Consider the following 25,570-nt stretch of genomic DNA (forward strand, 5'->3'; position numbering starts at 1 on the left):
GGGGATAGAAACTCAATCTACATTTAGTGGTGGACCATTGGGAAGTGGTTTGATTGGGTTAGGTCGTTAGGGTGGAGCCCCAATCCTAGTGGCTTTATAAGGAGACATAGACAGGGGCAGACATCCCTATCTTTTGCCATGCAATGCTCCACACAACCTCAAGACTCTTCCAGAAAGATTGTCATCACCAGAGGTTGAATCAGTGTGGACTGTTCAACCTAGAACTGTGACCCTCCGGAACTGTGAACACAAATAAAGCTTTTCCTTTAAAAAGTTAGGCTGCTTATTCATATATGATTAATAAATAGTGATGGCTTCTGATGGGACATTTGGGCGAATGTATAATATTTTTCAGAGAGGAAAAACTCAAGCAGGGACAGATTCAGCTGAGAAGCAGGGTAGGGAGGGTGGGTTATGAACTATAAGATGTGGAACATGTTGATTTTCAGTGGCCTAGATGACAGACATGTGATATTACCCCCATAGGCAGTAGGGTCAGTTCTCTGAAAGCTACATAAATTCATTCAACATAGGCATATAGATTTGGGAATCGTCATCAGGTAGACTCCAGTTGACGTTATGGGGATGGATAAGATACCTCAAAAAGGAGGTAGTACTGTTTGAAGGGTAGGCTCAGGATCGGGTATATAGGAGAGGCCAAGAAATGGCCACACCTCTGATGTTCTCTGCTGTGACATGCTCTAGTTACCTCGCGGATGATGGTCAATGACATGAGGAGTTTATTGTTGGCCTTAGCATGAACAATTAAACTATAAAGTGCTTAATGGTTAATCTGCTATGCTCATTGTTTCCAATTAAACTCTTTCATCATTCATTCTTTCATTCACTCATGGGAGGACTCCATTCTTTAAAAAATATCAAAACGGAGAACTTATGCAGTTGTGCATATAATCATCTCCTGAATCTTAGTCACTATCCTTCAGGTACTTCAATAGGTTCATGGAAAATAGAATTAAAATATGGTTATTTTGGTGTAATTTTAAAAAATCCATGCATTTTTCATACTCATTTTCTAGGAACCCTCACATATATGTATTAGTGGGGATAAGAATTAATTTTTCTATTAACAGAGCTGTACACAATTTTATTGATATTTTAACAAAGGATTTTTTCAAGCATTTACTTGTGTTTTATCAATATCATACATTCACACAGCCAAAGATTTTAGAAACATTGGCATGTGACAGCACTGCTTCCCTTACCCCTCTGCCTTCCTTATCACAGGCTGTTATTTTTAGACCAGTTTTATTTATCTTTTGCTTTCACTCACCTTTGCTGCACCTGGTCCCCTTCTCCATGCCTCCAGTATTAGCATGAGTACATCATAATTTTGGTTAGATTTCTTTTCAGTGTCCTCACTTTTCTTCTGTAATTACTATGCTAAGCTGATAACTAGCCATTGCATAGTTTCTCCAGGCACCTGACCCTTGACACCTTATTCTGTCAACCTGGTTTTCTAGACTTGAAAACTGCTCGTATTCTGGGCCTGATCATTCTTTACTGTGGAGGGATGTCCTGGAGTTTTAAGATGTTTTATAGCATCCCTAGCATCTGCTCACTGCATAACACCCCCTATCCTGACAACAAAAATGATTTCTCCATGTTTCCAAATGCCCCCTCCCAACGTGGGGGCCTCAGGTTGAGAAGCAGTGATTTAGACTGGTTGTTCTCTGAAATGTGTGTAGCCTGCTCTGTGACAAGTTCCCCACCTCTGGATCCCAGAGTATATTTTATATATTTTATATGCATATATAATATTTATAAATATGTAATATATTAATGTATATGTTGAATATTAATGATATAATATTTGTATTATCTATATTGTACAATTTATATTATATTTACAAACATATATTCATATTTATATGTATATACTTGTTTGGGTCTAGTACTGTGGCACAGAGTATTAGGCTGCTGTGACTAACATCCCATACGAGCACCAATTCAAGTCTCCACTCCTCCACTTCTGATTCAGCTCCCTGCTAATGAGCCAGGGAAAAGCAGAGGAAGACAGCACAAATGTCTGGGCCCCTGCCACACATGGGAGACATGAATGGAGTTTGAAACACCTGGCTTCATTCAACCTGACACAGCCCCAGCCATTGTGACCATTTGGGGAGTGAACCAAAAAACAGAAGATTGATTCTCTCTCTCTCTCTTCGCTTCAACTTTGGGTTCAGATAAACAAATTAATCTTTGAAATGTATATTTATATATAATGGCTTAATTGGGTGAAGAACATTGGGACTGGCAACCTCCACCATTGTCGCCAATAACCCCTTCCTCCTGATATTTGTATCTTTGTACAATACTCTCCCAAACTGTATCTAGAAGATTTAGATTTCTTTCTTATTTGCTGTCTGGGTCTGTCTCACCCTCTCTACTTCCCTCCCTTCCTACCTGCCTGTCTTCCTTCTTCCCTCTCTCCCTCATTCTCTCCTCCCTCCCTCCCTTGCTGTCTGTTCATACTCATGACCAGGGTACTACAAACTGGATTGACGCCTGCAGGAGCAGGGGCTGAGTTTGTCCACAGGGTGGAGGCATTGTCAGGTGATTGTAAAGGTAAGCCATTTTTTTTCAATACTCTTGTCTCTAAAAGTCTAATTGTCACATATAATTTCTCACGGACTATTCAATTCTTCTATGGAAGAGCACTTTCATCTGCTGTTTGTAGGAAGAAGAGTCTCTAAGATCTCTGGGCAATTCCACTGCCCAGTATGCAGACATCACTTCATGGACCTTGCAGTCAGCTTTGGACACCCTCTGGTTCCATTTCAATGTGCTATAGAGAAGTCCGAGGTGTATACAGAAGAGATCATGTTTTACTGCCTAGACAGCTCCATCTACAGCCATCACCTACTTCTTCCTTTCTCTGTGACTTCCTGTCCTAATCTGTCCTCTTTGTAGTGCAGAGCAGCCCCAAGCTGAACCTCTCCCTGATGCCCTAGAGCAGAGCCTGGGGCACAGGCAGCTTCCCTGTCTCATCTGTCTCTTTCCCAGCATTAACCCGATATTTCTTATCCTCCCTGTGCTCCCTTCTGTTTTCTTGTGAGTTCCTCTGTTTTTTTAAAGATTTATTTTACTTATTTGAAAGAGTTACAGAGAAAGGTAGAGACAGAGAGAGAGGTCTTCCATCCAATGGTTCACTCCCCAGATGGCTGCAACGGCCAGAGCTGCGCTGATCCGAAGCCAGGAGCCAGGAGCTTCTCCTGAGTCTCCCATGCAGGTGCAGGGGCCCAAGGACTTGGGCCATCCTCCACTGTTATCCAGGCCATAGCAGAGAGCTGGATAGGAAGAGGAGCAGCCGGGACTAGAATTGGCGCCCATATGGGATGTCGGCGCTTCAGGCCAGGGCTTTAACCCATTGTGCCACAGCGCCAGCCCCAAGTTCCTCTTTTTTACTTATTTTTAACAGGAAAATGTGAATGATTTTATTGTACTTAGCAGTAGTAATATAGGACCAACAACAGTAGCAATCTATAAAAAGTGTCTGTTCACAATGGGGAAACATTCTCCATAAAGTACAAAAACATAAAGTTGTGGTTACAAGGAAGGCAAAAAAAAAAAAAAAAAAAAAAAAAGTCACTCTGAAAAATCCTCCACCACGTTTTCCGTACTTTCAAAGTATAATTCAGAAACATATTCATGTGAGAAGCATTGGATTTCTGTCACAGTCTCTACACAAAGCAAACTGCGGATGTCTCAAAATATTAACTTTTGTTTAAAAAAAGATGAAAGTAAATTGCCACCGTAGCATTTGACTATGCAGCTTTCAAATATAGTTCTTTTATTTCTTTTTATTAATTTCTATTATTATAAAGAGAACAGATTTTTATTAATATAAAGAGAACAGTTTCCATTGCTTTATGCTATTTAGGAGTTTAAAAAGGGAAAGATGATAAATCTGCACGCTCAGCTCATGTTTAAATAAGAACATGCATGTATTACATGTGATTTTTTTTCCAAGCCACAAAAATTCTACTGAGTCCTATCAATAATTTTTAAATCACTTGTTCAGGGAAAGTAGCACTCCCCCATGTGCTATTTCACTACAGCATTTCAGTTGACAGTGGCTGTCAACTTCAGCTGCCTAGACTCAGAGCTGAGGGCTCTAGATGCACGTGGCAACCAGCAGCTCTGAAATTGGCACTGATAACATGATTTTTTTCATACTTCCGTGCCCACCAAAAGAGAGCTTGCCAATGTGAAAAGATATGCAGCAACTACTTTTATTGGCAATGTGTTTCTAAATATTCCTGTGGAATCGTAGTACTCTCCATGTGTCACCCATCGTTTCTGCCTGGCCCATCTTTCACAGAAAGATCTGTGAGCAGAGCACTGTGGTGGGCACAGGAGGTGAACAGGCTTTCCCAATGGAGCACAGAACCTGCATGAAACCTCAAACAGGTATTCTGTGAGAGAAGTACCCCTGGTACAATTGGTATGAATCTGGCACCTTAACTCTGCAATCCAGAATCTTGCTGCCACAGAGCTCAGAATTCTAAGCAGTGGTTCAGTGACATGCACAAGTGAGAATGGGGTTTATTTGAAAAATGAGAGGGTGAATGTATATTCATGCATGAGTGTGGTATGAGTCGTATCTCATGGAGGAATACCCATAATGAGTGGACCAGAGAGTTCCTGGAAGAGGGAAGGGAAGAGGAGGGGAGGGGAGGGGAGAATGAACATTATATAGCATGCCCAATGCTCAGGGGTAAAAAGAGGTCTCTCCTTTGTTATCAGCCTCATTTATGAGGTAGGGGATAGTGACTTAATTGAATAAATACACAGAGAGGATCTTAGTATGTGTGAAGCCATCTGGGATTTTTATGGCACCTCTGTGTGGAATTTAACTTCCATGTGGTCATGGTGTCCCAGATGAGACACAGGTGCATCCTGGGAAGGTGGGCATTTTAGACTGACAGGTAAAGAAAATACACTACGTTGTAGTGCTATAAGGTTCCAGCTTACCTAGACCTAACTAGCTGCCTGCCTATTCACACTGTATCACAGTGAGAGGTCAGAGTGAAGATAAGTTTACAAGTTAAAAAACGAAACTAACAGAGTTTTGCTTTACAGCCCTACGGATCCTTTGCTGTATCTTCTTGGACAAGTCATTTAAGCTTTATAGGCCTAAATGTCCTCAAATGTGAGATGGGTAACTACTAGTGTCGGCTTTAGATTCCTGTGTTAGACTGGAACTACTCCACACTACTGAGTAACCTCCTGTGTCACACAGCAGCACTTTGTAAGTATGAGAGCACTTTCAAAAGGTTGTAGAAAAATGCAATTAAAAGAGAAGTTTATTTTGCGCAAAAATTTAAAACTCCATGCATGGGTTTTTGTAATATACATTTCATGAGCTTTTTGAAGATATCTCATATGCAGTGTTCAAAGGTTTTTGCTCCAAAAGAAACTTCCCTTTTAATTATATTTCTAAGCACTTTTGAAGTATTCTCATATTTGCTTCTGTGAGCTATTTCTTTTTTTAAAAAAGATATATTTATTGGAAAATCAGAGTTACACAGAGAGAGAAGGAGAGGCAGAGAGAGAGAGAGAGAGAGAGGGAGAGTGTCTTCCATCCACTGATTCACTCCTCAATTGGCCGCAATGGCTGGAGCTGCGCTGATCTGAAGCTAGAAGCCAGGAGCTTCCTCCAGGTCTCCCACATGGCTGCAGGGCCCCAAGGACTTGGGCCATCTTTTACTGCTTTCCAAGTTCACAGCAGAGAGCTGGATGGGAAGTGGAGGACTCGAACCAGTGCCCATGTGGGATGCCAGCACTGCAGGCCGTGTCTTTACCCACTATGCCACAGTGCCGGCCCCATTATGAGCTATTTGTTCACTGGGAGACCAAGGAAGGCCTCATGTGGGTGATGGCAAAAATCTGAAGTGTTCATTTCTAGAATGGAGTTTTTTTTTTCTTTCTTTCTTTTTTTTTTTTTTTTTTTTTTGACAGAGTGGACAGTGAGAGAGAAAGACAGAGAGAAAGGTCTTCCTTTGCCGTTGGTTCACCCTCCAATGGCCACTGCGGCTGGCGCTATGTGGCCGGCGTACCGCGCTGATCCGAAGCCAGGAGCCAGGTGCTTCTCCTGGTCTCCCATGGGGTGCAGGGCCCAAGCACCTGGGCCATCCTCCACTGCACTCCCTGGCCACAGCAGAGAGCTGGCCTGGAAGAGGGGCAACCGGGACAGAATCCGGCGCCCCGACCGGGACTAGAACCCGGTGTGCTGGCGCCACAAGGCGGAGGATTAGCCTAGTGAGCCGTGGCGCCGGCGATTGCTTTTTTTTTTTTAATATTTGTGCATTTGTTTATTTGAAAGCAAAGTCACAGACAGAGAGGAAGAGATTGAGAGAGAGAGGGAGATATATATATATATATATAGAGAGAGAGAGAGAGAGAGAGAGGGACCTTCCACCTTTCTACCTCCTGGTTCACTCCCCCAATGGCCACAAAGGGCTTGGGCTGGTCCAGGCTGAAGCCAGGAGTCAGGAACTCTACCTAGGCCTCCCATGTGTGGTCAAGGAGTCAAGTACTTGGGTCGTAATCTGCTGTTTCCCAGGGTATGCATTAGCAGTCAAGCCACTTAGTAAAGTGGAAATGCACCTGCCGCAATTCTGAATTAAGAGAAATAATTATAATTCTAGGTTTCCAGGTCTACGTGCTGCACAAAGAGAAACTAGCTGTGCAAGAGGCTGAGCAAGCCCTAAGCTCAGGCCTTCTGCTGTGTTTGCTTCACACCTCAAAATGTCAGTATTTACAGGCCAAGTGCTCAGAGAAGAGTAAAAACGTGTCTTTTCTCTGAGAAAAACTTTCTTCACACAGTCGCCAACTATTTCCTTAATCCTTAAACTTCTAATTAGAGTTCTTATCCACATGCTAAATATCCAGTCCCCCATTGCCTCCACACCTGGCTTAAGAAAACAAAAATCTGGGCACCCCTTAATCAGCCAGCTCTCTGGACGTCTTTGTAATAAAATCTTGTTTGTATTTACCCCAGTACAAGCTTTCATGAATCTCCTTCAACACTGCTGCGAGCTCCTTGACCCACACAATTATTCCAGGTTTGCAGACAGGGAAACCAAGGCACCTCTCAAGAACCTTTTCTCTTTACAAACAGAGAAGTGTCACAAGGGAAGGTAGTCTCACACTGGAGTCATATGAATCATATGAAAAAAAAAATACCCTACAGTTGCTCAATTCTCAACACATGTAGGAAGAGTTTTCTTTAAGGTGGGAAAATACAAAGTGTTAAGACCCAGAGTTCTCAGAAAATAAACTCAAAGCGCACCTGCTCCTCAGACATCCCCCCCGGTATATCCTCTGCCACTTACACATATATTCAACAACTTCAAAAATTCCTGAGAAATGGACCTAAAATATATTAAGGGCTGGCATTGAGGTGCAGCAGGTTAAGCCATCACCGAGGATGCCTGCAACTCATATTGTAGTGCCTGGTTTAAGTCCCAGCTGCTCCACTTCTGATCCAGCTTCCTGCTTACATGTCTGGGAGGCAGGGGATGATGGCCCAGGTACATGGGTCCCTGATGCCTGTGTGGAAGACTCAGGTTGAGTTCTGGTTCTTGGCTTCCTCCTGACTCAGCCTGTGTGTGTGTGTGTGTGTGTGTGTGTATGTGAGTGTGAGTGTGTATGACCCTCCATTTCTATCACTCTGCATTTCAAATAAATAACTAAACTTTTTTTTTTTTTTTGACAGGCAGAGTGGACAGTGAGAGAGAGAGACAGAGAGAAAGGTCTTCCTTTTGCCGTTGGTTCACCCTCCAATGGCTGCCTGTGGACGGCGTGCTGCGGCCAGAGCACCGTGCTGATCCGATGGCAGGAACCAGGTACTTATCCTGGTCTCCCATGGGGTGCAGGGCCCAAGAACTTGGGCCATCCTCCACTGCACTCCTGGGCTGCAGCAGAGAGCTGGCCTGGAAGAGGGGCAACCGGGACAGAATCCGGCGCCCCGACCGGGACTAGAACCCGGTGTGCCAGCGCCGCAAGGTGGAGGATTAGCCTAGTAAGCCACGGTGCTGGCCAAATAACTAAACTTTTAAACAATGCTTATTTTAATACAAAAATACACCTAATCTACACAACCAAGGGGTCTTGAATAAGTTTCCAGAAATGTAAACTATGAAAGAACTATTCATACATTTCAAAATAAACTTAACTTTGTGATTTCATTTTCCACAAAGTTTTTCAAGTGCCCTTGTGTGTTTCAGGGCCTGGCTTTGCAGTAAGTAGGTCTCTTCCTAGGTCAAGCAAATACAGCATGGTGCTTCAAGAGGGCCATGGAAAATGCACATTACCTTTTAACTCCACTTTTTTCCATAAACTTTTTATAGTCCACTCCTAGTCTGCTCTCCAGTCTTTATGGTGCTCTTTTCATATATGTACATATAGACAGACAAATATCTGTAACACACAGAACTTCCTTTTAGAAACAGCAGACGGGTTCCCCAAAGGCCCGTCCTCAGAAGTCTTCACTTTCATGCTTTATATATTTCAGTCTGCTGCCTGGGCCTGGTGAAGCACACCACATAACAAAGCACCCACTACAACAAAGTGAAGAGAAACAAGAAAGATGACCCTGATCCAATTCACGCCTCTTTGTCTCCGCTCAGGGCTATGGTTGTTCTGTGCACAAACCAGACGGTGCTGGATGCTCCATTTGGCCCTGCCTTTCCTCTCTAGCAGGGAGAAGTGACCAGGAGGACCGCCCCTGAGAGGTCAGTGTGTCATCGCCACATTCTAGTGAAATGAATGCTGGAGGGGTAGCAAAGGATCACGGGAAAGCCCAGAAATAAATGCAATGAAACAACCAAAACAAACTCTGGAAGTTTTCATGAGGTTTGGAGAAATTTCAGTTTCACAACTAGCAGAGAGTTGCATAAGTCAGGGTTTAGAAAGGTCATGGAAACAAGCCTTTGAGGGCATTTCTTAGTCAGCTTAGCAGGATTCCTGCTGCCCTCTGGAACTCAAGCATATGCCAGAGTCAGAGAGGTGCTCTCAGGAGGCAGTGTTAAACCTGGAAGGGATTCTGTGACAAAGGAGGAATGGGTGTCCAGAGGTCAACCCAACCCTGGCTAGCAGCTGTTGAGTTCTCTACTCTGAAGATAGCCTTGCTTTGGATTTCTCCTCATCCCTGGCTCCCTGGTGTGCACCTGTTCAAGACGCAAAGTGCCTGGCTTCATCATTATTCCCTCTGGGGTGCATGTAATTGCAAATGCAGATAGCGCATCTTAAGAATCTAAGTGCTTATAAAGACTGATGGAAAAGAATGCAGAAGCAAAGTCAGACAAACCATTTGGTGCTGGAGAGCATCTGAGCAGACACCATGGAGAGGTAACCTGGGAGCCCCATTTAGATTTTTCAGCCAAAATATTTCACTGTAGATTGATGGCCTTCTTGTTAACACATATTCTAAATTTGATTTTTTTATGTCTACTATCAAGGAGTGAAAAAGGACAGATGATGAAAGAGTAGAAAATGAAATTGATAGGGAAAATTAATTCTTTTGCAGTGAGGATGAGATGGAGAACACAAGGAATGGCTATAGATACACTTTTTATTAAAGAATATGATGTCTGTGCCCAGTGTTGAGTTACAGCATGTTAAGCCATTGCTTCTGATAACACGAGTCCATGTCAGAGTGCCAGTTCCAGTCCTTACTGCTCCGCTTCCCATCTAGCTCTCTGCTAATGGACCTGGAAAGGTATCAGATGATGATTCAAATAACGTGGACCCCTGCCACCTTTGTCAGAGACCTAGATAGAGTTCTTTGCTCCTAGCTTCTACCAAGACAAGCCCCAGCCTTTAGGCTATTTGGGGAGTGACATAGAAGATGGAAGGCCCCCCCTCTCTATGTGTGTATGTGTGTTCCACTCTGTCACTCTGCCTTTTAAGAATTAAATAAATGAAATGAAAGAAAAAATAATCTGCCATCTGCCTGGAAGATATTGACTTAGCTTTTATGTCCCTGCTTAGGGGTCACTCTTTCCATAAAGCAGTTTCTGAATTCCCTGCCCAGAGAAGTGGTTATCTCTGCCTCAGTCTATCTGGACCTACAACCGTTGGTCTATGTGGCCTATGGCCTCCCTGCCATAGCCATAGTGATCTTCAGGGACTTAGAAGCACACTGCAAAAAAGAGAAGAGGAACAATCAGGATGACGCTGATGCAATTCTAGCTCATTGTGCCACTCATTCTCCTCTCAGGCCCAGAGTGTATCACCATGGACTATGGGATTCCTTCAAGGCAGAGAAGAGATCTGTCTGTCTCTATCTCTCTGGTCCTTGAAATATAGCTAGTAGGATCTAGGTGCTCTGTGAGTATCTGTTAAGCAATGAGTTTGAAGGAGGCTCCCTGGAGCTGCCTAGAAGTTAAGCTCATCCCTCAGTGCAATGCTGTGAGGTGAAGTACATCGTTAGGACTCTGTCCCTGCACTCTCGTAACTGTTTTCCTCCCATGAAGATGCCTTCTTCCCCTGATACCGAGTCTGAGACATTACCCGTGCCCCCATGCCCCCGTGCCCCTGTGCCCCAGGTGACAGAGCTGCAACTGCCTTCTTTCCTAATGACTGCGGGTTTCAAATGTCTTCCTTGCTGCCTCTGCTGTTCAATCTCAGAAGCTAAAATCCCCTTCTCCACTTAGGAAAAACATGGCAACAGCTTATAATAATCTCCAGGTGGAGAAATTTCCAGAATAATGATAGAGGCAAAGAATTCCAAATTTGCCAAAGGAAGCCCATGCCTGGAGGGCCTTGTGAGCACAGCTTTGAGACATATCAACTACCATCTTCTGCTATGATCCACTGAATTCAATTTGCAATCCTAGGATTCTGTTCAAGGTTCATACAAATCATCCACTCAGCTCCACCCTGGTTTCTCAACTCAGACTGATACAAGAGAGCCATATTTCCAAAAGAGAACCTGGCAATGGACATTTGCTACCTCCTGAGGAAGACAGAAAACACTCCATTTAAGAGTGACCCCTCTAAAGCTAGGGTGCGGGGCAATGGGTTGAGTCAGCACTTCTGATGCCAGTACCCTTTGTGAGTACTGGTTAAAGTCCTGACTGTTCTGCTTCTGGTTCAGATCACTGCTAATGCACCTGGGAAAAAGGAGGAGAATGGCTCAAGAGCTATGTCCCCCTGCCATTCACATGGGAGATCTGGATGAAGTCCTGGGGTTTTGGGGGGCCAAGCCCTGGCCATTTTGGTTACCTGGAGAATGAGCCAGCAGATGAAAGCCCTCTCTCTCTCTCTCTCTCTATCTCTTGCTATCTCTCACACCACCTTTCACATAAATGAATAAATCTTAAAAATAAAAAAGGGTGACCCTCTTCATAACTATCACTGGATTCACAAATATATGTTAAGTCAAAAAAACCAAAAGATTAAGGCATCTGTACTCACAGAGGACTCTGAATTCCATCTTAGAGGGCCATGACTCAGTCTCACCTCAGAAATGCTCTTGAAAGACCCCCCCCCAGGTTAACCCTGTACTCTCTTCCTTCTCCTGATCAATTTTCTACCTGTTAGTGTTCCTTACTTCCTCTAGTTTATATAAAAATAAGTATCCTGTTTGCTATAGTGCATCAAAGTCACATTCTAAATATTCTTAGCTCTTGATAACACAGTTATCTCCTCCCATATGACTCCCTGGTAATTAGGTCAGTGCCTTAATACCAGAAGCATACTGGGAATATACTACAAAGATATCAATTCTCAATTCCCCAAAGCAGCCTTTCACCATCCTGACAGAAAGAAAGGGAATAAGGAATCACAAAATCTAAGACTGGGGGAGGAACTCAGAGGTTATTACTCCTCTCTCATCTATTACTGGAATTGTTATTACAGTTTCTCTAGCAAATAGATATTTAATTATTTACTGGAAAATCTCCAATCACGGGGAACTCGCTACCACTCAAAGTGTTTTATCCCACTGTTATAATTCTTCAATTTGGAGAGGATTCCTCCTTAAAGTTAATCAAATGCTACCTGCAACATCCAGGTAATGTGATCCTCTCCCCTAGCTAGGTTTTCTTTTTGTGAGTCCCTCCTTCCTCCTTATCATCATGAGACAGCATCATGTCCTGCTTGTCTTGCTTGTTTCCATGGTCCCTGACACTGTGCAGTTGGACTGGTAATTACACAGAGAGGTCATGGAAGAATGAACAAATGAGCAGCTATGTGACTTGTATCTCTGTGATACAAGGAGCTGGCAGGAGATCCCCTGGATTCTCAATCACTGCATTCATTGCCTGTGACTGCCTTCCATGGGAGAATTCCCTGGAGTCATGTGGGGTGGAGCCTGAGTGGAGTGAGGCTCTGTGCTAATCCAGTTTAGACACTCTTTTGCCCAGGTTTGCCTGGCTCACAGGGACTCCCACTCAAGCAATCACACTTGCCCAGAAGCCCAAGTATAAAACAAACAAACCGGGCATAAATGTCCCCTTGCTTCATGCATTTATCTCATATGAGTGCCAGTTTGAGTCCCAGCTCCTCCACTTCTGATCCAGCTCCCTGCTAATGCACCTGAGAAAGCAACAGAATGAACCAAGTGTTAGGGACCCTGCCATCCTCATGGCTGGGTCAGGAATAGAGTTCCAGAATCCTGGCTTCAGCCTGACCCAGCCCCAGCCATTATGGCCATTTGAGGGGCAAACTGTCAGGCGAAATTTCTCTCTCTGTTTCCTTTTCTCTCTTTCTCAAATTGTCCATCTGCATTTCAAATACTAAAATAAATCTAAAGGAAAAAGAAAGAAAATACAAATGACTACAGATCAAGCAGAGCTTTTGATGAACTAAGACTCTGGGATGTGGTTTTGAAGGTCTTCAAAAATTCATGGGAAAGGTACATTATTTAAAAATGTATAGATTTCACAATATTTTTGTACCAAAGTAAACTTATTTTTAATTATGTTTTTCCATGAACTTTTTGAAGTTCCCTCATAGAAGTAGGACAGAATTCAATATTTCTAAATAGTTATTCCCATTTTGCTTTGTCAATATTCAATCATTGTAGTATGTCCCAACCACATTATAAGAAGGCAAAATGGCTTAGGAGGGAGATTGATGGGTTGCTTAGGAGACCTGGGTTCTGCATCCATCTGTGTCGTAAATCAGCTCTTTGGCTCACATTAGCCTGGTTGATCACCCCATGATGTAATGTGCTCAAACTGTCTTCACAGCCACAAGGGCCATTGTGGGTAAAACACTTGATATCAGACTTAATTTTATTCATAGAAAGCTATGCTGACAAATAGGAGGTCTAATAACCCACAATATTTTGTTTCCCTCTTGCAGGGTTTTTTCCAGGCCAAATGTACTTGCAATGGACAATCATCTTAGTCTTTCCCTACTCTTTTTTTTTCCCTTCTCTCCAGATTAAATTTAGAATGAAAAAGACTGTTAAATCATACGGGCCATTCATATTATTATTCTACTTCAGGCCTGATCCACCCTAGAGGCTCCTTAGTTTTGATCCTATTTTTAGGCTCATAGATCATTCTTTATTTTCAGTGTTGTACTAAGTCATAAAGAAAGCTGAAGCAAAGAAAAATAACATCAGGAAAAGGGGAGCACAAGAATTATCTATAGCTTCTTCCAGGTCTAGAAAGGGATCCAGAGGCTGGCACTGGAAGCTGTAGCATGTATCACCTGGTTCCCATTATTTTATTTCATTTTATTATTTATTTTATTTTATTTTATTTATTTATTTTTTTTGACAGGCAGAGTGGACAGTGAGAGAGAGAGAGACAGAGAGAAAGGTCTTCCTTTTCCGTTGGTTCACCCTCCAATTGGCCTCTATGGCCGGCGCATCGCGCTGATCTGAAGCCAGGAGCCAGGTGCTTCTCCTAGTCTCCCATGCGGGTGGAGGGCCCAAGGACTTGGGCCATCCTCTACTGCACTCCCGGGCCACAGCAGAGAGCTGGCCTGCAAGAGGGGCAGCCCGGACAGAATCCTGTGCCCCAACCGGGACTAGAACCCGGTGTGCTGGCGCCACAGGCGGAGGATTAGCCTATTGAGCTGCGGCGCCGGCCTGTTCCCATTATTTTAATGCCTGTTTGAGTCCCTGCTGCTCAGCTTCTAATTTAGCTCCTTGATGATGTGCCTGGAAAACCAGAGGATGGCCCAAGTACATGGGCCTCTGCTACCCACGTAGGGAACTGAGATGGAGTTCCTGGTTCCTGACTTGAGCCTGATCCATCCCAACCCTGCTGTTGTGGCTCTTTGGAGAGTGAAATAGTAGTTTGAAAGATCTCTTTCTCTCCCTGTCTGTCCCTCTTTCTGTGTCATTCTGTCTTTCAAATATATTTATTATCTTTAAAAATAAATGAGTAAATAAATTAAAAGGGCTCCATGAATGCTGCATCTTCCAGGCTGCTTTTCTGCTCTGGCTCAGGAGTGCCCTTTAAGGTTGCACAACAAAAGTGTCCATGTCTTTACCCTCTGTGCCTGGCCAAACAATTGTCCCTCTGATAGAATTTGAATTCACAGTGTCCTTGGACATGACTCTATCTCAAGTCTCCCTCCTTGCAGAGGGAAACACCTGCCTTTTCCTAACAGTTCTTGTAAGAAGTGAGTTATACTCTTTTCTCATGCTAATCTCATATTCAGTTTTGTCCACATTCTTTCCAAACTCTGATGCTTACCTTTTTGTTACATTAATAATGGACAATTTAATCTCAAGAGTCTAGGTTCTCTTAGATACTCTGCAAATTGAGAAATTGAATGTTTTTCAAATACTGCTAAATTGAGCACATCACTCGTCCAGAAAGCTTAAATAATAATGAATTGTATCCTTGGAAAAATAATCGAGTCTATTTATTTAGCATTACTGAATCACTACCCTGTATTTGTGAATTTTATATCAAGTGCAAATAATCATAAAGGGAAAGGAAGTGATAAAGTTTTGATTTATAAAACAATTGTATTACAGTTTTGTCAGATAAAATTTCTCAAATATTGCTATTTCAGAATAGCAGTGCCAGAGTTTGTCATATAATATATATATATGTATAAACACACACACGTGTGCACATATTATGTGTATATATATATATATATTTAACTTCAAAAGTCATCTGATTCTCAGAAACCAGCCCCCCCCCCCATTCTGCAAGATTATGACCCACATATACTACTTCTTGAGACCTAGACAACTGATACCGTTTCATACAGCTTGCATTTATGCCAGTTGTTTCAACAGCCCTCAGTAATGAGAATGGCAGCAAAGATGACAGGATATATGTGGCAACTGTCCTTTGGAAATTCAGATATGCATATGATCATCTCTTCTACACTTAACGGATTCCAGCACAGAATAAATAATAAAGAATTACTGAGACATGGTTGAAGCAAATTAAGTCAATGCATTTGAGACTTCAGTGGTGAATTGACACTGGCCCTGAATACCAATTGCAATTCGTAAAGGTAAGAGATAATCAAAGGCTTTGGCTGGGAGTCAGTTGCTCAGGTGGAACCAGCGTGAGACTGAAATGATGCTGTGATCTGGAGGGCAGTCAAGGTCCTCGCAGCCCAGTCTGACACTCCCATTAGGTGTCTGGCTGCCACCTGCACTCACCGTTCTTGCAGAGCACAACAGCCAGGAAGTCCTGAGAAGAAGAATTCACGAAGAGCAAGAGGCTGGGTGCCCGACCCGTCACAAAGCTAAGTGCAATGTTCTCCTTGGATGGCATCGTGTCTGTGTAAATAGCTGATGACGAGAGGCTGAAGTTCTTGGTCACAGGGTAAGGTTCTTGGAGCATGTAAGTAACTGATGTCCCAGCCTCAAAAACAGCAGACACCTCTGCAAAATATAAGATGGGAAAGCACACATGGACACAGTTAGCCGTTTACTTGGGAGAGTCACATTGCTTACTTGTTGTTTGTTAGGTACCAGGTATCGTGTGAGCAGTTTTAGATGAATTACAGACTATGTTCCACCACGGCAAACTCTGAAAGGGACAAAAATCTTATTCTTTCTTATAGTCTAAAGTCTTATTCTTTCTTATAGGCATGAGTCTAACAGAGGTTGAACAAGGTTGCACAGACTGAAAAGAGAACCCAGCTTTGCCTTCTGAAATCCGAGTTCAGTTCACATGCATTTGCAAAATGACTGCCACATGCAAGCCGAATTTTTCCAGTAGCAAGGATGCAATGTCCCTGCCGGCAGCATAGTGCAAAGAGGGAGCTATTGATACCACCTTCCTTGCAAATTTGTGATCCTTATAGTTATGCTTTCCTGATGACTCTGGAAGTGGGCTCTAAGTCACTGAGTGAGGATAGTAATTATTCTCTATGGGATTGTGTAAGGACCAATGCAAACAGTAAAAAAAGCAATCTGTGGAAAGCACAGAGAAAGGGACTGGATGCCTACTCCTGGCTCAATCATTTTAAATGTCTCAGCACTGATATTCAGGGGCAAAAAGTAGCAAAGACTTGGACAAGTAGCCTTCCTTTGGGAAACAATCCCTAAGCACAGTATGCTGAGTAGAGCTAAACCACCACCATGGAGAAATGAAGCATCTACAATTTGATGAAATTCACTTAGTAGGAACTGCAAATCATCCAACCATCTCTGTAGGTAGCTCTCATTCCAACTGCCATTATTTTGGGTTAGTGCAGCACAAATCAGTGCCAGATCTGAAGTTCTGCTCAATTTCATGCCGGCTGTGTGGACCCAGGCAAGCTAGCGAACCCTGTGGAGATTATGTTGTCCTCTGGTGAATGGGAATCATAACATCAACCTTTTCAGCAACTTCCTGTGGATAAAGGAGATAGTGTCCAACTCCAGAGGATTGTCAGTGTGGTATGAACTGAGACTCTCTACGTTGGAAGAGAATTTGACCTGAGCCCGTGCAAATAGCCTTCATATAACATTAGCTTCTGGATTATACATCCATCCAAATCCTGAACTATTTGTTCTGGGATGAAGGCTGTTCTTGAGTTCACTTTAATTTTGTCTCTATACAGTATCAGGGTGTGAAGGAAAGGTCTCCTCACAGAGCAACATAGCTTACATCTAGCAGAAAACCTTGCCCCTAAAAATGCACAGTAATCAGTAATTCATGATTAATGGTCCCTTACCCTGAATGATGTGTAGAATGTCCCCAAATCCCCATGATAGTCTCTGATTGAGTTGGTGGCACCTAGAACACAATGAAACCTGGCTTTTGCTTCCCTAATTCTATTGCAGATTTGTTCCACCTTGTGAAAATTCTGTAACAGTTTGTAACAGTGCCAAAAAAATTAAAGTTGCATATTTATGCATATTGCCTAGGAGACTGGGAATACTAGTTCATTTTTACTAAGGTTCAGAGAAAATGTTATGCATTTAGCATGCATGTTTTAATATTGATATTTTTGAATGTAAAAATATACATCCAACACTGTGACAGTAAGAGCTGTGGTTAATCATTAACTTGATTCAAGCATTTTCCTACGGTGAATTTCCTCAGGGATGTTTGCCCTGCATTTTGAATTACCATCTCCTACTTACCAGAATAAAGGGATTTAATTCAGTGTATGTGGGTATGCTTAAACATATGTCAAGTTCAGACCATTGTCTTATGAACAGCATTTACACACACACATGCATATATATATATATATATATATATGCATATATATGTACATATATACAAATAAACACTTTTTTATACTTAGGACAAGAAATAAAAAATTAAGAACAGTTTATATTTAGAAATCTCAAACCACATTTCTACCAGTGCTATTTCTCCAACCTCAGTTCTAACAATTTTTAATGCTTAGATATTGTTCATTTGTGTATAAAATGAAATTTGTCAATTCACCTAGACTCTATTATTCTTTCTTTTTTGATGACTTACTTTATTTATTTGAATGGCAGAGTTACAGAGAGAGAGAAGGAAAGAGAGAATCTTCTAGCTACTGATTATGGCCAGGACTAGGCCAGGCCAAAGCCAGGGGTTGGGAGCTTCTTCCATGTCTCCCACGTGGGTATAGGAACCTAAGCACTTGGGCCATCTTCTGCTGATTTCTCAGGCTCATTTGGAGAGAGTGGATTTGAAGTGGAACAGTGGTGACTTGAACAGGGGCCCAAATGGGATGCAGGCATTGCAGGTGGTGGCTTTACCTGCTACACCATAATGCTGGCCCTGACTCTATTATTCTTTCAGTTTCTTATGTTATACCTTCTAAGAGTCTAAGCTTCCTGATGAAATGGATTGAGTCCATGAGGATAAATGGAAGAACAGCTGGAAGTTGACTACTAGTGACCTTCACTCTACTCCAGGCCATAGCCTCCACACTATCACTTTTCCCTTGAGTGACTACTGGTAGAAGGAAATGTACTAATTAGATTCTGAGATGGTAAGACACACATTTAGCAGACAGACTTCAATGAATGTGAAGAAACTGGAATGTGACACCATAAAATCTGCCTCCTGGACATCGCTATTTATAAGCTCAAGACAATCAAAATGCAGAGAAACTCTACCTACTCTCTTTTGCCTCAAAGCTTTAAAGAAAATTAGAAGTTAGAAAATCAAAGGTCTTTCTAATCCCTTTCTCCTATTTCTAAAGAGAGAGATGGAAATTCCTGTTTGCTTACCAGCTCAGAGATATGAACACCATGGGAAACTGGGAACTGGCCTTCTTCCCATAAATTTACCATCCCACAGTTTCCATGCCTCCAATGGAATTCTAGACCCTAAACCACTGCTTTGAGTAACTTTTCAACCACCTAATGAACAATGCACATATGAATAGATGATCATTAATCTGTTTTGTGTTACAGGAGTCTTGTCACAACAACAAACTCACACAGCTTCAGGGAAAAATTGTACCCCCTCCCCCACCTTCAGAAGTAAGCCTAGGGTTTGACATGTGAGGAGTGGAGACAATGATTTCCAGAGTGTGACATCCTTGAGACCCAGAGCAGCTTGGGAAAACCTGCAATGGGAGCTTAGCAGTAGACTTTGAAGTGAACTCTGAGAAGGAGCTAAGAAGCAGGGTGGCCTGGGGAGGGAAGCTGATTGGCTGGAAGTGAAGCCTGGCTCTGTCTATCTTAGCTCTCCAAGGACCCTACTCCGTCTTTGCTTATGCAAATTTGAATGGAAGTGAGTTCAGTCATGGCAGGATGGAAGGATTGGATGGCAAAATATAAAAGTACAGAGCACAGGAGGCTCTCATAAAGACTAGCTGGACTTTATAACAGTCTTGGAATTAGATTTAGAATTACAACAGTTATAAAGACCAGTCCTGGAAAACGAGTAGGCTAGTGGTTAATGTGAGATTAATGAATCTATAATTAACTTAGAAAAAAATCAATCTAAAAATAAATGAAATGGTTAGAAATTTGACTACTGATTGAATATTTCATAATATTAAAATATATCATTATATTTTTATTATTACCTAATTATACCATGATGATCCTGTGGAGATGTGTTTTTAATAAGTCCATATCTTTTAGCAATACATAGTGTAATATTTATGGATTAAGTGACATTATATATGGAATTTGCTTCAAAATAACAAAGGAGAAGGACAAGAGGTGACTGTGGAGACAATGACAATGACTATCAGCTGGTAATGGGGGAAACCAAACAATGCCAGCATAGGGGTTCTTAACCTCTTTCCTCTGCTACAGAATATTTTTACATGTACCATAACAAAAAAAAAGGGAAAAAAGGGATATGCATTTAACAAGAAGGTAAACATTAAATAATTTTTAAATAGGCATTTACCAATATGTAAAAACAATTTAATGTACATTCTATCTTTCATAGAAATTCTTGATTGGGACAAAAAGCAATATGTATATTTATCACAGCATTATTTAGATACTAAATTTGAGGTAATCTAAAATCCCCAAACAATATAAAAAGCAAGAATTTAAGAAGGCTTTATGTGACAGGAGTTAGCCTAAGTGTTTTATGAAGGACTCATCAGGTTTTAAAAAACATCTTGTGAAAGGTACCTACATTTTTTTATATTTTATAGGTGAGGAAATCAAGGAACCTTGAGGTTGAGTTACAAAATCAATGACACATAGTAGATTATAGGTTGTACATGAGACAGAATCTGAATTTAGGTAGGTCTGGTGGCAGAGGGGCAATGCATTAAATAAGAGAAAGCATTTGAGCTACACAGAACCTATTGCAATCATTAAAAATGATGCCTACAGATATATACACATCTTACAGGAATACTTACGAAACAAAATTAACTTAAATCATGACATAAAATATAACAGAAGCATCATTGTCTGTGGGTCATTAAATTGGGTTTTAACTTTACTAGTTTTGAAAGCATAGTCTTAAATAAATACTCAAATATGTTATCTAACATTTTTAATTAGAAAAAAGTATTTCAAGAAAACACCAAGATTGTCACACACAGATAAGATGTAAGTGATGCAGCAGGGGCAGCTAAAGGCCAATTTAAAGCAGCAACACATGGTGTTAGCACAAGTGGAGAGTCCTATGCAAAAGCATGAAGTTGCAACTCTACCTCAAAACAGCAAACAAACAAAAAACTCAAAACTCCACATGGGTTAAAGACCTAAATGTAAGAGCTAAGTCTATAAAACTCCTGGAAGCCACCTTAAGTGCAAATCTCCATGACCTTGGATCAGGCAAAGATTTCTTATCAGGGCTAAACTAAACTTTACCAGAATTTAAAACTTTTGTGCTTCAAATGATAGTATAAGGAAATAAAACTACAACCAAAGAATGGGAATGTATTTGCAAATCATGTATCTAATAAAGGAATTACATTCAGAACCCACAAGAATTTTTTTTTTTTTTTTTTTTTTTTTTTTTTTTTTTTTTTTTTTTTTTTTTGGACAGGCAGAGTTAGACAGTGAGAGAGAGAGAGAAAGGTCTTCCTTTTTCTGTTGGTTCACCCCCCAATTGGCCTGTATGGCCGGCGTGCTATGCTGATCTGAAGCCAGGAGCCAGGTGCTTAGGTGCTTCTTCCTGGTCTCCCATGCGGGTGCAGGGCCCACGTACTTGGGCCATCCTCCACTGCACTCCCGGGCCACAGCAGAGAGCTGGACTGGAAGAGGAGCAAGCATGACAGAATCCAGTGCCCCAACCGGTACTAGAACCCGGGGTGCTGGCGCCGTAGGCGGAGGATTAGCCAAGTGAGCCGTGGCGCCGGCCCACAAGAATTCTTACAATTGGACGATAGAAAAAGATAAATAGAAATTGGCAAAGGATTTGAATAGACATTTCTCCAAAGAAGATACTAATGGACAGTCAGCGCATGCAAAGATGTTCAACATCATTAGTCATTCAGGAAATGCAAATCAAAACTATAAGGTAATTGCATTTCACAGTCGGTACGATGTAAATTATGAAAAAGTCACACAGTGGGGTGAACATTTAACCCAGCAGTTAAGACATCAATTAAAACACTTGCATCATATATTGGAGAACCTGGGTGCAATATGCAGCTTGGATTCCTAACTGTACCTTCCTCCTAATGCAGGAAAAGGCACCCAAAAACACAGGATGGCCCTCCAACTCTGACACTCACTAGCGAGGCAATAAACCTCTGAAGCCGTCATCTGTTAAACTCTGTTACTAATGCCTGACTACCCTATTAGTATAAGGGTAAGGTATGTACTCACAAGTTTTAGTTCACTGCTGGCTCATTGTATGATAATTATTGCTATGCACCATTATCAGAAACAGAAAGTGAGCCAACAGATCATGTCCCTGACACAGGCATGGGTAATTAACTCCAACCAAAATGCTTCATTTGCATTTAATTTCTCTAAAAGCTACTGTGCTTTAGTAAGTATCAAGGATGACTATGCTTATAGAAGAGTCTCTCTGCTGAGGACCATCTTCTAGCTGATAGTTCTCCATATAAGTTTCAGGCCACCATTCCCAGAGGCAACTGGCACCATTAAAAGTTTTGATTTAAAAGCCCATCTTACTTACTGCACAATTAGCGAATATGGAATGAGTCATTCCCTTAGAGTTGTCAGAAAGGAGGGAAAGTTTGGAAACCATGAAATATAAAGTGTGCTAAACAGACTAAGCACACATTTGTCCGTTCAACTTATAGATAAAAACTAAAAGGTAGGGGGGCCGGGACAGTGGCGCACTAGCTTAATCCTCCGCCAGTGGTGCTGGCATCCCATATGGGCTCTGGTTCTAGTCCCGGATGCTCCTTTTCCAGTCCAGCTCTCTGCTGTGGCCTGGGATAGCAGTAGAAGGTGGCCCAAGTGCTTGGACTCCTGCACCTGCATGGGAGACTGGACAGAAGCTCCTGTCTCCTGGCTACGATTGGTCTAGCTCCAGCCGTTGCAGCCATTTGAGGAGTGAACCACCAGAAGGAAGACCTTTCTCTCTGTCTCTCCCTCTAACTGTCTGTAACTCTACCTCTCAAATAAATAAATAAAATCTTTAAACAAAAATTAAAAAGTGAGAAGAAGCACGGAGAATGTTCCAACATGTGACACAGAGACATGGAAAGATAAGAAGTAATAAGCGTCCCTTCAATTAAAGGAACCACCAACAGCAGCAACATCAATTAGGCTACATTTATAGCAAGATAATCTATGATATGCTTGACTAATGTCCTTGGAGAAGGGTAGAGAGAGTCTGTTTGTTTGTTTGTTTTTTCCAAACAGAAAAGTTGAGTACAGAAGCTGTAAAACAGTGTTTGTGGACCTGAATTAAGTGGGCCTTGGAGTGTGTATTCTGTATTTGTGTTTCTTTTAGCACATGCTGCTGCTGTAAGGGTGGCATGCAAACCTTTCTGAAGCTATACAGAGATCACCGATGTAAAAATCAAGTAGCACTGGCTCAGAGGTCATAGTAAACTTACGGGATGAGACCTGCTTTGTTTCTAGCTGCCATACAGGATGCAAGTGTTGTTGGATCTACAACATCTGCCATTCATTTTCTCCAAAAAACAGCAACACCAACAACAAACAGTAATTCCAACTAATTGGAGAGAACACTAGATGAAAGAATGGAGAGTTTAGAGACTCCTTCAAAGAAAACTCTGCATGCTGGGTTTTTTTTTTCCTGTTGTATTTAAGTTCCAATAGCAAATTGGACTAAATAAAACACTATTTGGTAGAAATGCTTGTAAAATGGATTTTAATGAATTAGCAAGAATTATTCACTGTTGCCATAATTGCATTTAAAGCATATCTCATAGTGACTAAAATGTTTTTTTTAATAGTTTAAATGCTCCTATTGAAATGTTGCTTACATTCTTTGCTCAACAAACTTTACCTTCTAATCAATAAATTTTAAAAGTACTGCAAAAATTGATAATATACCAAATACTTTGTACTTTAGTTTGAGAATTACTAAGTCGATGTGACAGCACTTCAAAACATACATGGCAAACACAGAATTAAGAGAAGTTTATTATGGTGCAAACAACATTTGAAATCTGTGCACTCACTTTTCATAATATGCATTCTCCATAAACATTCTGAAGTAGCTACCTACTGTGAATAATAAGATTTTTAAAGTTTTTGTGGTTCCCTTGAATTTTCTAATGGATTCATGCTAGGACCATCACTCCTTTTACAAAGTGGAGTCATCATGATAAATTTTGTCAATGTAATGAAGTTACAAACTCAGGGAAGTGTTGAAAGAGCACCAAGACAGGAATTTTGGCTTTTGTGTTCCAATCCCAATCCACTCATGAATGGCATAGGAGTCTCTAAGCAGAGATTTTTAAGGTGGGTGATTGGCCTGGCAGTTACGCTGCCTGTTGGGACACCTTTGTCCTTTATTGGAGTGCCTGGGTTTGAAATTGCCTCCACTCTTATTTCCAGTTAAACCCTGGGAGGCATCAGTGATGGCTCAAGTAATTGAGCTGAGGCCACCCATGTGCAACTTCCATTTTGAGTTACTAGTGTCCATTCTTGGCTCCAGCCATGGGTCATGACAGGCATTTGGGGACCGAATTAGAAGATGGCAATTAGCGTTGTTCCTGTTTCATTGTCTTTCAGCCTTATAAATTTTAAGCACACAAACAAGTAAATAAATACATTAAAATTAGTAGAGAATTTAAATGTCTTAGGCAACATCTAGAAAATAGGGATATTTCACTAGATACCCAATATTGCATTTACTCGTGTACCTATGCTCTTTCTCGCAAAAAAAATTAGGTGACTTAGCATTTTTAAGGGTTCTTCAGCGTTAGATTCTATGGTCCTTTGGTGACATTTGTGGATGAAGGAATAGAACAGAAAATATCACTGTGTCACTAACATTTGGCTGACACACCAGAAGTGAGAGGCCATCATTTCCAGTCCTCAGGTGGCTTCACTGTCATCCACAGTGTGCTGTGCTGTAATTACCCATGCAGTTCAACTGTGTCTGCAATGGACACAGGTGAGGATAATGAGTCCATGCAATGATGCTGAGTGTCTACACCAAGGGAAATAGAGGGAGAGTAAATGATGAGGGCTTTCCATGGCTCTGGGTACTGTGTACCCTGACCACAGCCTATACCTGCATTACACAAGGGAGCTAAACAAGTGCCTGGCACCAGTTTGTGGTGCAGCACATTAAGCCACTGTCTGAAATGCCAGCATCCCAGATCAGGGCAGGTTCAAGTCCCAGCTGCTCTTCTCCTAATCCAGTTCCTGATAATGGGACTGGGAAGACAGCAAGAGACTCAGATGGAGTTCCAGGCTCCTAGCTTTGGTCTGGCTCAGCCTCAACCACTGTGGCCATTAGGTCAGTCAATCAGCAAATGGAATCTCTCTGTCTCTCCTCTCTCTCAGTCATTCTGCCTTCAAGAAATAAAAATATTAAAGATTTATTTTATTTATTTGAAAGGCAGAGTGACAGAGAGAGAGGGAAAGACAGAGGATGAGATCTTCCCTCCACAGGTTCATTCCCCCAAAGAGCCATAACAGCCAAGGCAGGGACAGACCAAAGCCAGGATCCAGGAGCTTCTTGAGTTCCCTCCCCACAAGGGCCCAAACACTTGGGTCATCTGCTGCTGCTTTCCAGGGTACATTTGCAGAGATTGGATCGAAAGTAGAGCCCCTGGGACTTGGACTGGAGCCCATATGTGATGCTGGTGTGGGTTCCTGAAATTAACATTTTTAACAAAGCGTCTGGCCTACCTTTTTTGCAAAAGGGCCCTTCATATGGTGAGTTGGTGCAGTCGCACAGGTAGCCACTATGCTTCTCCACACACTTGCCCCCATTGTGGCAGATGCTGCCATAGCTGCTGCAGTGGCCAGGGCAACCTGGCCTCACTCCAGATGTGACCTTTGCCCTCTCCTCCAGGTCCAGTCTCTGTCCATTCATGTGTAAGGAGCGGATGCATCCTAGGAAGCCTTTCTGTCTTGATGATGTTCCTCCTGCAGGCAAAAAACAAATAAATAAAAGAAAAACCGTATTTCAGTTTTTAGGATGAAATAATTTTAGGTTTCCTAGCCACATTGGTAAAGTTAACTGTTGTTCCATTGCCAAACTGTGCTGAACTTTTCCACTAAAAAGTTTCTACTGAGAGGACACCAAAGAATCTGGAAAAAATGCATGTACTTCTAGGC

The 25,570-nt window shown here is 41.9% G+C and overlaps 1 protein-coding gene across 1 annotated transcript in view; it reads right to left on the reverse strand.

Moving 5' to 3' along the window:
- The window catches only part of CNTNAP5 (contactin associated protein family member 5), a 991,178-nt gene that overhangs the window by 104,452 nt on the left and 861,156 nt on the right, over positions 1-25,570 (reverse strand). Inside the window, exons 18-19 of the mRNA XM_051848810.3 lie at positions 25,139-25,378; positions 15,620-15,844 (exon numbers count right to left, since the gene is read on the reverse strand). Coding sequence (XP_051704770.3) covers positions 15,620-15,844; positions 25,139-25,378 — 465 coding nt within the window. The remainder of the gene's footprint in view (positions 1-15,619; positions 15,845-25,138; positions 25,379-25,570) is intronic.

The sequence above is a fragment of the Oryctolagus cuniculus genome, chromosome 3 (genome assembly GCF_051225735.1).
Source record: "Oryctolagus cuniculus isolate XC-2025 breed Fujian yellow rabbit chromosome 3, ASM5122573v1, whole genome shotgun sequence".
Taxonomy (NCBI): Eukaryota; Metazoa; Chordata; class Mammalia; order Lagomorpha; family Leporidae; genus Oryctolagus; species Oryctolagus cuniculus.